General features: G+C 41.8%; 1 protein-coding gene and 1 long non-coding RNA gene across 4 annotated transcripts in view; both read left to right on the forward strand.

Moving 5' to 3' along the window:
* The first annotated feature begins 1,514 nt into the window (after positions 1 to 1,514).
* On the forward strand, positions 1,515 to 5,612 carry LOC308523159. Its single transcript, XR_013996303.1, has 2 exons — positions 1,515 to 4,183; positions 4,368 to 5,612. It is a non-coding gene; the product is annotated as an uncharacterized lncRNA (long non-coding RNA).
* Positions 5,613 to 10,125: 4,513 nt separating this feature from the next.
* TBC1D20 (TBC1 domain family member 20) overlaps positions 10,126 to 17,150 on the forward strand; it is a 34,389-nt gene continuing 27,364 nt past the window's right edge. Inside the window, exon 1 of one of the 3 annotated variants that reach the window (XM_081096856.1) lies at positions 10,126 to 10,328. In XM_081096856.1, the coding sequence (XP_080952982.1) occupies positions 10,259 to 10,328 (70 nt within the window). In that variant the 5' untranslated portion in view covers positions 10,126 to 10,258. Of the gene's footprint in view, positions 10,786 to 17,150 lie in introns of all 3 variants that reach the window. The other 2 variants (XM_081096855.1, XM_081096857.1) reach the window with 2 other exon arrangements.

Consider the following 17,150-nt stretch of genomic DNA (forward strand, 5'->3'; position numbering starts at 1 on the left):
CCTACAGCCTGAGCAGTATGCTTCTCCAACCGACACCGTATGTGATAGATGACTTAGTTCTCATGTACTTTGAATTTAATATTGAGTTTATAGGGATGTGAAGTGGGATGGATGACTTAAGATTGGTTGAGGAGCACTAAAGTCTGGGAGTTTTTGACATTGAGATACAGTGAAAGAGAGTGTGATGTTGCTAACCAGGACTGGTTTCATTCCTGCCCTTGTCACGCACTTGGCTACTTGGCAGATTACTTAACTTCTGAATCGGTTTCATCATCTATAAAATGGGGCCACTGCTTCCTTGGAATTGAATCAGTGTAGATGTCAAGTATTAATGCACCTATTAGGCCCTTCTAAACCTAGTTTCCTTGACCCCCTGTTATGGAGGATTAGTCCTTGGTCCTGACTTTGCTAGTAATTTCACTATACAATCTCCTCTGGAACTCTCCAGACCTCTGTGTGTGTTCAGTCAGGAGGAGACTAGGTGAGTTGTCTTCTGAGTTCCTTTTCAGCTCTGACATTGATTTTAGAAAGTTTGAATGATTCTTAAGTGAAAAGGTCCATGGAGACAGCTTGTTCACAGCAGAGGAGACCAGTGTTCAATGAATGGCAATAAGCCCTGTGGAAGGTGATTACCCCAGTCCCTGAGACAAATTGGCAAAGTCTCGATGCCTGGAATGAAGGTGTGCTGGTGAGCACATACTTGGCAGCTCCGATCAAAACTATCAAGAGGGCTGGTAAAAGAGATGAAACTGGGTTTTACTTACTTATCAATGCCAAATAAGTAAATTTTACAAAGTATATACTTGAATTGCCTTTTATTCTTTCTCATTTATAGTTTTTAAAAATTAGTTTCCTTTAAATCTTCACTGCATACTATCTTATGGCATCTACATCTTATCAATATTTGGAGTTGAGAAGTGTGTTTTAAATAAAGTAGTCATTGTGTAATATCTTAAAACTGAAATGTCTAACATGAACTTTACTTTCTAACATTCCAATTTTTTACATGATAAATATAGGAAGATAAATTGTTAGAGTGGGCCTGTTAGAGACAGGAATATATTTTGTAAAATTTGATTTTCAGGGTATGGCTAATTATTATAGCCTTAAAGTAGTGCAGAAAATTTGAGATTGGTTGACATACTTGGGAATGTTAATTTTCTCTCGATCTTTAAATTTCATCTTGTTTCACCTGTTGTCAAGTGTGGTTATAATTAATACTGACTGTTTGAGCATCTCTTGAAAAATCTAGTTTTGTCATAACTGCCTAAAGATTCCCACCAGCAAATTCTCTCCTAAGACTAGAGTTGGGTTTGAGTAGTTGTTTAATCATTAGTCTTTATCTGCCTCCCTACTGGTAATTCCTCCTCCCTGTGCCTCAGCTTTAGGAACTGTATAGCCTATACTCAGTGACATGCATGCTAGGAAGGCTGTCTTCCAGGGCCTTTTCCTCCTTAAGGAAAAAGTTAGCCAAAGGCTTTGAACTAAAGTAGTCCCTAGTTCACTCCTCAAAATGGGTCTGAAAACCTTAATGTCAGCTGATGCTCCACCCTATCTAAAGTGTCTCCCTGTTCCTCCCACTGCCTTCACTACCGCTATCCCATTGCCCTTTTTCTTAACCTCACCCAAGGATATTTTTTCCATGGCTTTTTAAGTGTCATTGGAAGGGAGGAAAGAGAAGGAAGAGAAAGAAGACAGAGAGAGAGACAGACAGACAGACAGACAGACATCCATTGTTTGTCTCCCACACGAGACCCAACTGGGACTGGGGATTGAACCTGCAACCCAGATACATGCCCTTGACCAAGACCCTTTGGTATGAGGGTCAACAGTCTAACCACTGAGTACACCAACCAGGGCAACACCTGCACTTTTATGGTATTATTTTGATTGATTGACTTATTGTCTGTCTCCTCACCTGCATATAAACTCCCTGATGATCTTGTACGTCTTACTAATCTGTGCTTAATTATAAAACCTTTTTTTCTTTAAAGTGGGCCATTATCCCTCAGTATTGAAGATGGTTGACTGGAGTAGCACAAGGACAATGCTTAGCACCACACCAGACTCATAGTAGATGCTCAATAAATGGTAATTTCATCCTCTATTCTCACCTCCACCTTACCCCTCCCCACCACACAAAAAGTTAATAAAAGTGCTGTTGCATAAAGAGCATCACAAGGTCAGTAGAAACTTGACCTGAGGCTTGCAACTGTAATTATGAGCCACAAACCCCAGACTGAATTAACATAAGAAAAGGTTTCTTTAATGAGTGGTTGGTGAAATTATAAGTGACTGGAGGCTAAACAATGATCCTGACCAGATTATGTACAGAAAATGATGCCACATCTAAAGAGATGGCTGTAAAGTGGCTGTAAAGTGTCTTATGCTAGAAAGGGGAAATATGCATACATTAAACGTGACAGGTTCTCAACAAATGCAGGTCAAGGGTCTAATTTGAATTGCCTTGTTCCCACCCTCTGCAATTTCCCTCTAAGATTCTATCTGTCTCCTCTGAATTTTTAAATTTTCTACTAAAAGCCAAATATTCTTGCACTATAGCAAACTGCTATCTGGATTTGCCTCTCTGTGGCTATATTCACCAGGGATTCTTACTGGCCTTACTGTAAGAAGCTCTCCCCAGGTACCTCTATATGGGAGTTTATAGGATGGCCAATCTGTTTATTGGAGAAGTTCCTAAGGTGATTGGGTATTTCTGAGTCAGCTTCATTCTTACATCACCTGCTTTGGCAGTGTTTTCTTGGCTCCTCTAAAAAGGAAAAGCAACAGCAGCTGGTAAGTGGTTCCCCGATCCCACCCTGTGAGTCAGAGTCAAACATTTGTAGGCTTAACTAAAAAGGCAGGACCTTGCTTCTGTGTATTGAGCAGTTCTATGAAGGAATCCAAATAGCCACAGCTCACATCTCATGTATACCTCATTCTGTTTCTCATTCACCCACTCAGCTTCTCAACCCAGGGTTCCTTATGTACTCACCTGTAAGATGCCTTTCAACAAACTGTTGTTGTTGTTCATGAGAATCAATCCTGTGGGGTAATGTGTGCTTTTCAAATGCAAAAGCAGGAAATGAAATTGTGTATGAGGAATCATTTCATCTGTGTAAAAAACAAAAAACAAAACCAGGGTTAAAAATCAGATTGCCCAGTCAAAATTGTAGTCAGCTAACTCCTCCTGCTCCAAATATTGAGGATGCTGACTAAAATTAACGTAATTTACTTTCAAATAAATAGCCAATTTCAAGGAAAGAAATGGAAATTCCTGGGTGACAGAAACAAATTCAGAATTCATCCTGAAGGTAAGTGGATGTTGAAGTCACAGTGGCCCCCTAAGACACCAGGCTTGCAAACAGATGAGCCTTTGGGGATAGGGTTAGAATGCCCCCAGGGAGATAGGAGACAACCTCTGGGCTTTTCAAGGTGGAAACTGAAACAATCCCCTGGCACTTGAAAGGGCTGTTGCTAGAAAAAAAGGATTGGAAGAAAACAAAATATTAATTGTGGTTGCCTTGGGGTTGAGGTTAAAATAGATGTCACAGAAAAACAGTAGGAGAAAGGAGTCCTGAGCTCTTAGGGAAGGGAAAATAGTCAGGGAGTCCTTCCCAGAGTAGGGGCTGCTGGAGCTGGCTAAGAGGCCCACCCTTAGCAATTCAACCTGCCAGGGCCAGCACCTGAGATTTGAACCCATTTCTCCGGGCTTAGTTCTGCTTCCTGGAATGCTTTTGCATACCTGTGCTGCCAGGAATCCTGTTCAGGTTTCTAGCCAGTCAATACAGATAAACTTTTTTCTTTCTCTTGCTTTTGCTCTGTGGTCCTTGGCACAAAAATGTTTATCCTCAGAAATTTCTAGATCAGCAGATCTAGGTTCAACTGATCTAAACTAGGCTCAGCCAAGCAGCTGTACTTCAGGTTGAGGAAGATTGGCTGGGCTGAGCAACTATGTTGATTGGATTCAGGTTTGTTCCATGTGGGGGAGGCTCCTTCTGAGTCCCATGCTGAAGTTGCAGCAGCTACCCAAGGCATGATCTTTTTTTTTTAATCCTCACCAAGGTTTTGTTTTTACTAATCCTTAGAGAAAGAGGAAGGCGGGGGAGAGAGAAACATGATCAATTGCCTCCCCTACACAACCCAACTGGGGATCAAACCTGCAGCCTTTTGGTGTAAAGCAGTGGTTCTCAGCCTTGACTGCACATTAGAATCACCTGGGAATCTTTTTAAAATCCTGATTTCTGGGCCTCATCCTGCGGAAATTCTGTTTCTTTGTTACTAATGTTGTGGCCCCACCCCATAACAAAGAAACAGAATTTCCAGAGGATGAGGCCCAGAAATCAGGATTTTAAAACGATTCCCAGGTGATTCTAATGTGCAGCCAAGGTTGAGAATCACTGGAAGGCATGCTCTTGTGGATTGCTGGAGCACAAGAGGCCAAATGAAATCACGTGGGCAAAGAAATACTTGGAGGAATAAATTTGGGTATTTTCCAAAATTAACAGACACCATACCATAGATCCAAGAAACTCAACACCAAGCAGAATAAATTTGTACACAAAAGGTATATCATGTTCAAAATGCTTACACAGAAAATCTTAACAGGCAACCCAGGGAATAAAGTGGCACATACAGAGGATACTTAAGAATTACCAGACACCATTCAAGCTAGAAGACAATGGAATGGCTTTAATGCTGAGAGAAAAAAACAAACGCAGAATCCTATGAGCAGTACAAACAACTTTCAAAAAAGGAAAAATAAAGCCTTTGTCAGATAAAAACTGAGGAAATAGATTGCCAGAAGACCTATAAGAAATACTACAGGAAGGTCTCCAGGCATAAGGAATATGATATCAGACAAATTTAGATCTATACAACAAAATTAAGAATACTGGAAGTGGGCCCTAGCCAGTTTGGCTCAGTGGATAGAGCACTGGCCTACAGACCAAAAGGTCCTGGGTTCAATTCCAGTCAAGGGCATGTACCTTGGTTGCAGGCTCCCGGCCCTGGTCAGGGCTCATGCAGGAGGCATCCAATGATGTGTTTCTCTCACATTGATGTTTCTGTCTTACTCTCTCTTCCACTCTTTCTAAAAATCAATGGAAAAAATGTCCTCAGGTGAGGATTAAAAAAAGAATACTGGGAGTGGGCTAAATGAAAATTTTTAATTACCTTTAACTGAAGTCTAAAGTATGAAGTCGGCAAACTTTCTGTTAAGGAACAGATAAGTATTCTAGGTTTTGCAGGTCATGATCTCTACTGCAACCACTCTACTGTTGTAGCATAAATAAAAGCAGTCTTAGGCAATAGGCAAATGAGCATGGCTGTTTCAATAAAACTTTATTTTTGGACAGATTTAAATTTCATATTTTATGTGCCACTAATCTTTTGACTTTTTTCTCATTTAAAATTGTAAAAGGCCATAGAATGTCAAGCAGTGGGCTGGTTTTGGTTTGTGAATGGACCATCCTTTGCTAACCCCTGGTCTAAAGCAAAAATATTAGCAATGAATTGTGTGTTTATAGCATATGGATAAACGAATTGTAAAACCATACGATGAAATGTTGAGCAATAAAAAGAAATAAACTTGATACATGCAGCAACATGGATTAGTCTTAAAATAATTTTTTTGACTGAAAGCCATACCGAAAAGACTACATTCTGTATGATTCCATCCATTTAAAATTCTAGAAAATGCAAACTATAGCCACAAAACATAGTTAAGTGGTTGTCTGCAAGTGTGGGGTGGGGAAAGCAATAGTAGGAGATGGGGAAACAGGATTTTAAAAGAAAATAAAAGTATGATAACATGAAGACTAGAAGGAAGGAAATGGGAATCTACTGTCGAAGGCAAACTGATTAAAGATGCGTGTTGTAAATCCTAGGGCAATCATTAAAATCTTTGACCTACAAGGCTCCATCCCTGGCTCAATGGTAGAGCATAAGATTGAGCCCTAATGCCCTGACTGGTTTGGCTCAGTGGATAGAGCGTCGGCCTGTGGACTGAAGGGTCGCAGGTTCGATTCCCGTCAAGTGCATGTACCTTGGTTGTGGGCACATCCCCAGTAGGGGTGTGCAGGAGGCAGCTGATCGATGTTTCTCTCCCATCGATGCTTCTAACTATCTCTCTCCCTTCCTCTCTGTAAAAAATCAGTAAAATATATTTTTTTTAAAAAAAGATTGAGCCCTAACCAATGGCCACATGGTGACTACAGTGACTGGTTCAGTCTAGGCAGGTGGCAGAAGACAAACACTCTTCTTAGAAATGCTGAGACAAAGAATTTAAGGTATTCAGTCTGATGTAGAAAGTATGGTGAGACCAGGCTGTCAGGTTCGTATGTGGGGTTGTCATTCAGTCAGCATGAAGAGGTGGGTAGCTGAGAGGTGGAGATGGTGAGGGGATGCAGAAGGGCAAAAACTTCAGTTACATGAGCCAATAAATCTTTGCCTGGGCTTTTTGGGGTGAGATTTTTCAGTCGCTTGCTGTGTAACAAAATACCACAAGTTTAATTATCTTGGTTTTGCAGTGCCAGGTATCCAAGTGTGGGTTAGACAGGTCCTTTACTCAGGTCTCACCAGGCTAAAATCAAGTCAGACAAGGCTGTGATCTCAACTGAGGCTCCATGCCCTCTTCCAAACTTACTGTTGGCCAAATTTAGTTTCTTTTGGTATAGGACTGAGGCCCTCCACTCCTAGAAGCTGCCCGCTATACACTGTTTGGCCTTCTCCACAACATGGAAGTTCATTTCTTAAAAAGCAATAGGAGAATCGCTGCTTTGAATTCCTTCAGAGAAGGCCCCCAACTTCTTTTAAATGAATCATCTGATTAGGTCTACCCAGGTCAAACTCCCTTTTTAGGGATCCTGGTTTTATCTGCAGAATCCCTTCATCTTTGTCTTACAACATCACCTAATCACAAGAGTAAAATCCCATCATATTCACAAGTGCTGCCCACACTCAAGGGGAAGAGGATATGTCACAGACGAGCACGGGTTTGGTATTCCATAAACAGTTATATGGATAAGTAAAGGTGACTCTTATACTGGAAATGAAGATTAAAGTAGGTGACATCAAAGAGCACATTCAGTGCTAAAAATATTTAATTCCACCCTGCCGACTTCATCCCGTCCAAACTCCCGAGAGATCCTGCGTAAGCTGCTCCGGCACACATCTCTGCCCTCACTAGTGTCAGGGTCCACTTTCTCTTTATACTGTGCTGTAAGAACACTAAAGCACAGTTTCTAGACTGATTTGCTTTCTCTTAGCTTCATGATAGTGCCTGTGCTATTTTCTCAGCTAAAATGCTCTTCCCTACACCAACTGACTGACTGCTACCCAACCCTCTGTAAAAACTTAGAAATTTTCCTTCATCACCCCTCTGTGTGGTTTGGGCTTCTACAACCCTCTAAGCTTCTTCCCACCCCCGCCCAGAACTTTTCACCTTTTATAGTTGAAGAGGCCATCTCCCTAACCTGAGCTGTCCAGGAAGGCAGAGAAGAAAGCTTCATTATGTTGGGTCCTAGCACTGGCCTGGACTGGTTAATGTCCATGAATATTTGTTGAGCAAACAAATGGGTTCAGTAATCTACATGTTTGTGATTTGGGATCTTCCAAGATACATGTGCTTCCTGGTGTCCTTGGCCCCATGGCAGACCGGCCCAGCAGGCTCTGGCTTACCTACAGGCTCCAAGCTCGTGTAACAGCAATGGAAATGACCATCACAATGCTTGAGTAGGCTCATTTCTGTTGACTCAGGAAGGCTTTTTAAAATTCCCATCTCACCCGGCCAGTGTTGCTCAGTGTTTGAGCACTGACTCATGAACCAGGAGGTCACTGTTCTATACCCCATCAGGGCACATGCTCCGGTTTGCAGGCTCAATCCCCGGTAGGTGGTGTAACAGGAGGCAGACAACTAATGATTCTCATTATTGGTGTTTCTCTTCCTCTCTCTGAAATCATTTTTTTAATATACACTTTATATAAATAAATGGTAATTCATTATTTTAAACAATTCTCATTTGCCACTTAGATCTCCTTTCAAAGAGAATGAGCATTAGGAATTACAAGGCAAAATGACTGATCATGCTGACATATAGAGTTCCATGGTAATGAACTGCAATTAGACAATGTGCTGCACACAAGGTGGGTATCAGCCTGGGACAGGAATTGGTTATCTCCATTCATCTTGCTAAGCATCTGACAGTTGCTTGACCCTCTCTCTTTTCCCTGAGAGCCAGTCACCTTCTTGTGTTACAGAGAATGAGAGCTGGCCCAAGCCTCACAATAACAACATACTGCTTAGCCCTAGAATTGTGATGATGGGGAGGAGAGCAGGTCCTTGTCCCATCATTACTATAGGCAAGAATCCACTGGCCAGCACAGTAACAAAGAAATAAATACCCCAAATTGCTTGAGTGTATTACTCCCAAATTGGAACGACAATTCTTTAGGACAGTGGTTCTCAACCTTCCTAATGCCGCAAACCTTTAATACAGTTCCTCATGTTGTGGTGACCCCCAACCATAAAATTATTTTCGTTGCTACTTCATAACTGTAATTTTGCTACTGTTATGAATCATAATGTAAATATCTGATATGCAGGATGTATTTTCATTGTTACAAATTGAACATAATTAAAGCATAGTGATTAATCACAAAAACAATATGTAATTATATATGTGTTTTCCGATGGTCTTAGGCGACCCCTGTGAAAGGGTCGTTCGACCCCCAAAGGGGTCGCGACCCACAGGTTAAGAACTGCTGCTTTAGGACAATAAGCATCTTTTAACCTCAACTACAATTTAGAATCACAACTAGAAATGTTTTAAACTCGCAGAGCTAATATTTTTTGCATTAAGCAATCTATGCAAAAATGTGATGCTTTAAATTCTTATAATATTTAAGATAATTTTGGAAATTCTAACAGATTCTTGTACTGATTACAAACATATTTGAATAATAGATTTGACTTGTGATTTTAAGTCGAAGTCTTATTAAATTTGTATTGATACATTTAAAAGAACTCATGACTTAACATATAAGTTTATTTCATTCACAAGAATTACATAAAATCCCAAAAGGCTTTGTTAGAAAATTGTGATACTTAAAAAGAAAAGTGAATTATTAAATTTATAAGTGCAATGTCAAATCTTCAAAAGGAATTTAATCAAGTTTATTAATGGGACCAATGATGTGATTGTTAAAATGACTAGACTTATGAATGGAATTGTAAAATTTGTTCGTTGAAATTAAGAAAACTCGATTTGGGGATTTCTAATTTTAATAAATTGAATATTCATTTTAAAAATCAAGTTAACCTCAAAGTAATCGTTTCTGCTTGTGAAACCTACCCAGAGGACCTTTTAAAAAAATGACTTGTAATGGTAGATAGACCCTGGAATTTGAATTGAACATGAAAGCAAGGGAGGCCAGGAGTAAACCCAGGGGGCTGGGTGTCTGGAGAGAATAACGAGCTGTTTGGTAGGGGTCACCCCGCAACCAGAATCCAGGGAACTTGAGGTGTGTGGCAGTTTCTGGCCTCGACAATAGGGGTGTGACCGAGGGAATGCGTCGCCAATTGGAGAGAAAGCACTGTCATTGGAGATGAGAAAGTGGTCAAAGATCTGATAAGACATGTTCATCTTGGATGAGTGGCCAGGTTTGTGCAGCTCCAAGGGGGACACTGGTCACATAATCGTCTGTGAAAGGCGCCTCCTGGCGCTGTGCAGTGAACAGCCTGCGGAACCACATAACATGGTTCTGATCAAGGCCTGAAGTCGCCAGGTATGACAGGAGTGTGTGTGTGGGTGAGATAGAAGGTAAGATCCTTGTAAGCAAAAACACGAGCTTTTCATTGTGAAGTAGGTACTATATGCGTGGTAGTATTCTCAGCACTTTCCCAATAACTGAGTTAGTACTCTCATTATTATCAGCATCACTTTACAAATAAGAAAAGCAAAATAAATGACAAAATCTGGTCCGGACGCACTTGCTCTATATACTTCTGGCGGAGCTCTCCCGGGCGCTCCCCGCGCTCTTGGCTCAGAGCGCCTGTGCGCCTGCCCGCCCGGGAGGCGGGCGCTCGTTCTGGCGTCGCGAACGGTCACGTGCCGGTACGGGGGCGGGGCCCGTGCGCAGATGCCGAGGCGCCTGCGCGCAGCGGGCTACCGAGCCGGGCCTGCCGGGAAGTGCGGGCGCGTTTTCTCTCGGCTCCGCCACCAGCCGGGGCTCGGGCCCGTGCCCGGGCCCCCGGGACATGGCCTCTCCAACTGCGCAGGGAGACGTCCCCACCTCCAGTCACTGGGACGACGGCGCGGAGACGGCAGGTACGGAAGCCGGCCGGGGCGTCGAGGGGTGGCCTGCGAGGACAGCCCGAGGGACAGGGGCGACCCAAGGCGACGGGGACAGCTGTCGGCGGAGCGGGTCCCGGCGCCAGCGGCGCTCGACGGGCCACCTGGGTGCGCCCAAAACCGAGGGCCGGGCCGGGCCGGGCCGGGCCGGAGTCGGGACGGCGGGGAGGAAAAGGCCGAAGGGAAGGAGAGCCTAGTATAGGGGCCCACGGGCGCGGGGACCAGAGGAGCCATGGTGGCAGAGCCGCATCCCCTGTAGGGAGGGCGGCGGGACTCGGCCCCGGCGCATCTGAACGGAGGAATCGGGTCTGAGAACTGGGCTCAGCCTCCGCCCGGCCCGAAGCTGTCCGGCCACGTCCACAGACTCCTGCCACCTCCCTGGTTGTAGGGCAGGTGCTCAGACCTCAGCGATCGCCGCCTTGACTTCCGTGGTGTGAGTGGACACAGAATTCTTTTCATTGCCATACTATCCAGTCCTTTTAAAGTGCACCGTTCAGTGGTTCTTAGCACTTTCACAGGGTTGTACGATCATCCCCCCTGTCTAATTCCAGAACATTAATATTCCAAGGAGAAAGCCCACTCCCCAGTCTCCACGGTTCCTGGCAGACACTCATCGACTTTATGTCTCAAGCCTGTCCTACCTGTCTTAATGTTCTTTAATTGTGTAAAAAGCTATTTTCTATTTTTTATACTGTTTCACCCTAAGCCATTATTTCTATGAAATCATGGGTTCATTGTGCATTGTTTTCAAATATGTTTGACATATTAAGATCGGACTGTTAAAAGTAGTCATGTTTATTCTGTACCAAGTAGAATAATCTCTTTTTCCTCTGGGGAAAATAATTAGCTTTCCCACTTTTTGGTGGCAGCCATAGTAGAACCAGTTGACATATTCAACCCACATATTATGATGAAGCACCTGGTATCCACATCTTGTTTCTCTGGGCTCGTTTCCTGTCGTCCCCCTTTTCTCCTCCTCTAGTCCCGGATGGAAGTGGAGCTCACTCATCGTATTACTTCCCTGGGCCCTTTGGCCTTGTAACCCTTTGATGGTGTGTGACATCTGTCTTCATGGCATAATAGTCCGTGCCCCGAGTGGTGCAGGTCTTGTGACCTGTTGTAGTGCAATTGTTTTGAGAGACTACCTCCCAGTTTCCTTCATTTTATTTCTCTGGATGCATGGGAAGAACTTGGAAATCAGAGTATTTTTATTTTGTTTTGTTTCGTGGGTTTTTTTCCTTTTTGTTTCTGTTGTGGTTTTAATCATATTGGAGAATTGACAGTTTTTAACACTGGAAGCTCTCGTTTGTAGAGTTCATGGTTTATGCTCTAGAATATTTTTCTGCATTGTTGAGGTAAAGCAGTCTTTCTTAATGCACACTTGTTTTTATGTTTCAGTAATGAATCTCTTCTAACTCTGGTACTGTTTGTTGAAACTAAATAGGGCCTCCAAAAACAAAGGCTACTATGTTATATTTAGATTTTAATAGGAACCTTACTCAGAAAAAGTAAGGTTTTCTTCTCCCACTGTCTTTCTCCAGTACAGATATGAAGTTCAAGCATAAAATTTTAAGTTAATTTTCTTTTTTTGTTTTTAATTAATTTCAGAGAGGGAGAGAGAGAGAAACATCAATGATGAGAGAGAATCATTCATCGGCTGCCTCCTGCGTGCCCCCTACTGGGGATCAAGCCTGCAACCCAGGCATGTGCCCTTGACTGGAATTGAACCTGGGACCTTTCAGTCCTCAGGCCGATGCTCTGTCCACTGAGCGAAACCGGCTAGGGCAGTGGTCGGCAAACTGCGGCTCGGCAAACTGCAGCTCACGAGCCACATGCGGCTCTTTGGCCCCTTGAGTGTGGCTCTTCCACAAAATACCGACTTCTGCGCATGGGCCACGAAGTTTCAATCGCACTGTCCGTGCGCGCCTGCATGTGGTATTTTGTGGTATTTTATGGAAGAGCCACACTCAAGGGGCCAAAGAGCCGCATGTGGCTCGAGAGCCGCAGTTTGCCGACCACGGGGCTAGGGCTTAAGTTAATTTTCAATGTCAACATCAGGAGTTCAAGGAGGGTCAGGGCAATGTCTGTCTGAGGGGATGGATCTCTCTCTCCCTCTCTCTCTGTTTGGTTCTTTCATTGTTTGATTAAGGCTAACATTGCTTAGTTTGAGTTTAACCTCTAAAGACTGCAAAGCTTTCTTGATGTGCAAGCTTAAACCAAATAAGTATGGAATTTTGTACTCTCACATAAGATTCCGTTATTAAGTATGTAGACCTTTTACCTGATGTAAGCCATTAATGTGTATTTTGCTGTTATGGAAAAACTTTAGAGGAATCATAGCTAGTGTTCACCTTCAGTCCTTGTCCTTTCCCTATATATCCAGTTCCCAAGCCAGGTGTTTTTGGAGATAACCTGTTGCTCTGAGGAGGCAGGAATCTTCACCTGGGTTCTGTAGCCAGACTTGGGAAATATTTGAAACAATAACAGGCTCATCCATCTTTTATCTGAACTGTTAAGAACCGCTGCTTCAGTGCCCTTATTAGAGAGCAGGCCAAGTAGTACCTCTTATCATTTTTTCCTGTGTTGAATGAATTGCTTTTCAGGCATCGAGGATTTATTTATAGTAGTGTCTTATATTTTGCAGCCAATTGTAGAATAATCATTTCATTCTGTAGTGGTTATCGTAGCCAAGATCTCTTACTGTAAAGGAATTTGGAAAGTCTCAACTTTGGAATATGTAATACATCTCTCTTATTAGGGGCGCAAAAAGGAACTGGAGAAGAAAGGATTCGGGAATTGGGATTACATATGTACTACTTCCTGATGAAATGTGGACTTTTATCCCAAGTCCAATATGAGCATTCTGGAGTCAGGACGTGCGTGTCCCACCCCAAAATCCATATATAAAATGTATCTAAAGGAGATAGTAGGCATTAATTTTTTTATTTTCCTGAGCATCCCAAGAATAGTTCTGTAATTTTTCTCTGTGATGAAGAGGATACATGTAAATTAGTTTCAGTTGAGACTCTGCTAACCTTTTTTTCCTCTTTGTGTAATCTAGCAGTGGACCTTATCATTTTATAATTTATACATTTCTAGCTTACGTGAGTTTTCTGTTTTCTCTTCCCTTTTTATGTCACAATGAGAGTTTATACATTAGGTGCAATAAATGGTTGTGGGGTGGGCGCGCACTTAAGAGTGCCTTCCTTAGATTAAGTGCCATTAATACTTAATCACTCAGCTGTGGGATTGAGGAAGGTGATATTGGGGCCTGAACAGACCCCACATTTGAGCAGCATCCTACTCTGGGAAGTACCAGTAGCTTTAGAAAAAGGCCAAAGAGTCTACAGTCATTGCTGCATAACAGTTTCAGTCATTGATGGACTGCATATACAAAGTCTACCGTCTAGGTTTGTGTAAGTGCCCCCTGTGATGCTCACACAACAACGAAATTGCCTAACAACACACTTCTCAGAACGTATCCCCGTTGTTAATTAGCACATGACTGTGTTTAGAGTTGTGCAGTAAGCATATTCTTAACAGTAGTATGGGCAGAATTATGTCATTTCTTATAGGCCAGTGTTTCCAAAGGAACAATAGCTAAGCTAGCTTTTTATTCTATTCTGTGCACACTGTGTTCCCACCGAGCACCAAAACCCAGAAGGTAGTAGTAAATTCTGTGATGCAGGATTAAAAATGGAGTTGGAACTGTGTTGAGAAAACTAAGTACAGGAGCTGTGGTTTGGGCCTAGAAATAGTAAAAATTCTGGCAGATTACTTACGCAAACCTAAGAGAAATCCAGGTGATTGCAAGCAGTGTTATTTCCTTCAAGACACAAGCAAGGATTTTCCTTCCCCCAGATTGCTGAGTGAATAGCTTACTTGGAAAGAGGGGCAGGGTGACTGTATGTCTAAACAAACGAAGGAAATTTTTCCACACTCCTCGTAAGTAGGTTAACAAGATTTCTAAAGTCAGTTTATCTCGAACAGTATTCATATTACCATTTAATTGTTCTTAATTTGTGATGTGTAGAAAATACAAGGAAACTCTTAAGTAAAAAAAAAAAAATTACAGGCTATTTTGTACTTTATATTCTTTGTTGGAAATTAATTCAGCTCCTTCTCATATTTTTAAATAAAAAGTCTTCTCACCCTCACTGGTTTGACTCAGTGGACAGAGTGTTGGCCTGTGGACTCAAGGGCCCCAGGTTCGATTCCAGTTGGGGACACATGCCCGGGTTGTGGGCTCCATCCTCATCGAAGGGTATGCAGGAGGCAGCTGATCAGTGATTCTCTCATCATTGATGTTTCTGTTTCTCTCTCCCTCTCTCTTCCTCTCTGAAATCAATAAAAAATATATATATTTTTAAAAAGTCTTCTCTGTGTCTTGTTTATCTATGGTCCCTCTTTGAAAACATACAGCCTTCTCTTCCAAAGGATGGCCCCTCGACCCTGTCTTTCCTGAGTGTAGGATAAATCCAGCCCACACTCTTCCGTAAGCTACATTTTTTGCAGTCCTTCAAGCCTCTGTCCTCTTCTTTTACCAATACTTCAGCCTCAGAATTACCTCTGTGTTTTCTGGACATGATGTGTCTTTCATGTAAAAAGGTCTTTGCACATACTCCTCTCCCTTCAACCACTCTTCCATGTGCCATTTTCTTTAAGAAGATACCAGATATATTCTTGGCAAAGCCTTTCCTGATTGCATGAGAAGTAGTCATTCTTTCCTCAGGAGTTTCATAATTCTGTTATATCATGTATAATAATTGTACCCTTCCCTACTGTGAGCCTCTCAAGTGCTGGGAAGGAGTCAAATTAATCTTTATCCTTAGTACAGTGCTTACTATAAATAGATGTTCATTAAATGATAGGCTGATAAGTGTATGGACTAATGGACAAGTGGATAGATGGACAAATGGATGGATACACTTAAGCCAAGAGCATGAAGCACCTTGTAAATAAACATTTAACTAGTTAGGTGCCATACTGACAGAGGAAATTGGGACATAATTGTTATGATTTCTAGATAGAGTAACCCTTTAATTTAGCATCCAAGCTGGGACATTTTTGAAAGTACAGATAGCAGGAGGGATTTGCTATGAACAGTTATGCCATAATTATAGGTGTGAGCCAGGAATCTCTCAAACCTGAAAGAGATGATCACTCTACTAGGTTACCAGGGAAAAGAACATTCTAGACAGGAGAACAGGTTTACGTAGGTGAAAAGTGACCTGTATTATTTTCCTGTCTGCACCTTCAATTGCATGTGACTCTAAGGCAGTTAATTTATGTCACAGCTCTCGTAGGTAGGTAACCATGATCATTAGGTACCAGCTTTCATTTGTGTTAATAATGTGGAGCTTTGTCATGGAAACAATTTGTAGACTGTTGGCTCAGAATAGAAAATTATTGAGGAAGACTGCTTCTTTAGAAAGTGTCCCTTCTGAACCTAATCTGCCTGCCATTAATCTTCTCTAAAGCCTAGCCTACTTTCTAGTGTTTATCTCCCCCCTTATATTACTCCAGTGCCTTACACCTAATATATGCTACATAAATATTTTCAATGATCTGTTTACTGTTAAAGGAAAGGGCCTTGTGTTTCCTGTCTCCAAGCTTTTTTCTCCTCTCTGCCTCTCTTCCCAGCCTCTTGAAATCCTCCTTTTCCTGTTTTTTAAAATATGTTAACTTTATATTTTTTTAAGTTCTCACCTGAAAACATGCTTTTATTGGTTTTAGAAAGAGAGGAAGGGAGAGAGAAAGAAACATCAATCAGCTGCCTCCTGCAGGCGCCTGACTGGGGATAGAACCCACAACCTGGGTATGTGACCTAACCGGAAGTTGAACCTACGACGTTTCAGTGTACAGGATGGTGCTCTGAACAACTGAGCTACGTGGCCAGGGCCCGCCTTTTCCTTTGTAAATTATACTCTTTGCTGATGCTTTCTCAGTTTAGTCTGACTCACAACATTCTCTGAGCTCTTGGTGTATACACATTCCTTTTTTTAGGGGGGGCGGGGGGCAATTACAGTGCATTTCTTTGTGGCATCTCTTTTATGGTGTCTTGTTTAACTTTTGTTGTGTTTGCTGTTCTTAAAATTAGACATTCTGCCTGAAAACTCTAAAAGCCTATTACTCCATTACTTTAAATAGAATATTTATAACATGGTTAACATTGACCAAAAATTCTCAACCAATTTCCTAAAAAGACAATTAAACACAGTAAAATGCCTATGTATAAATAACAAACTATCACATGAGGATGTAAGATGCTTAAAACATAACTTTCAGATCACAGTAATTAATATGGTTTTTAAAAAACAGTTGTTTTGTGTGTAGCATCATGCCTCTCTTACCACCCACACTGGAGACCCAAGTATATACCCTTTGACATTCTGATTTTGAAAATATTTCTGTGATTTCGATATTTTATCAGTAACTAGGAATTTTTGTGGTTTTGTTTTAAAATATATTACTGAATTTTGGTGGCATGTATATACATTTTTCCTCTATAAACAACAGGAAAAATATTAAGAGATATATATTAAGAAAGAACAGGCATTCTATTAGGAAAACATTAACAGTAACAGTTAGATATGCCTGAATTTACTGAACATTTATTATAATTTCTTACTGATCACTTACATGGCATACCTCCTTAGTGTTTTGTACATAATGTGCTAATTAAATATCTGTAGGTTGGCTTTAAATATACCTACCTGTACCTCAGACCAGATAAGGAGATTGAGCCCTGAGTAGAAAATGTACACATGCTGAATATGTGCCTTAATGCCCCTCCAA

This window comes from Myotis nattereri (genome assembly GCF_964212035.1).
Source record: "Myotis nattereri genome assembly, chromosome: 8".
Classification (NCBI taxonomy): domain Eukaryota; kingdom Metazoa; phylum Chordata; class Mammalia; order Chiroptera; family Vespertilionidae; genus Myotis; species Myotis nattereri.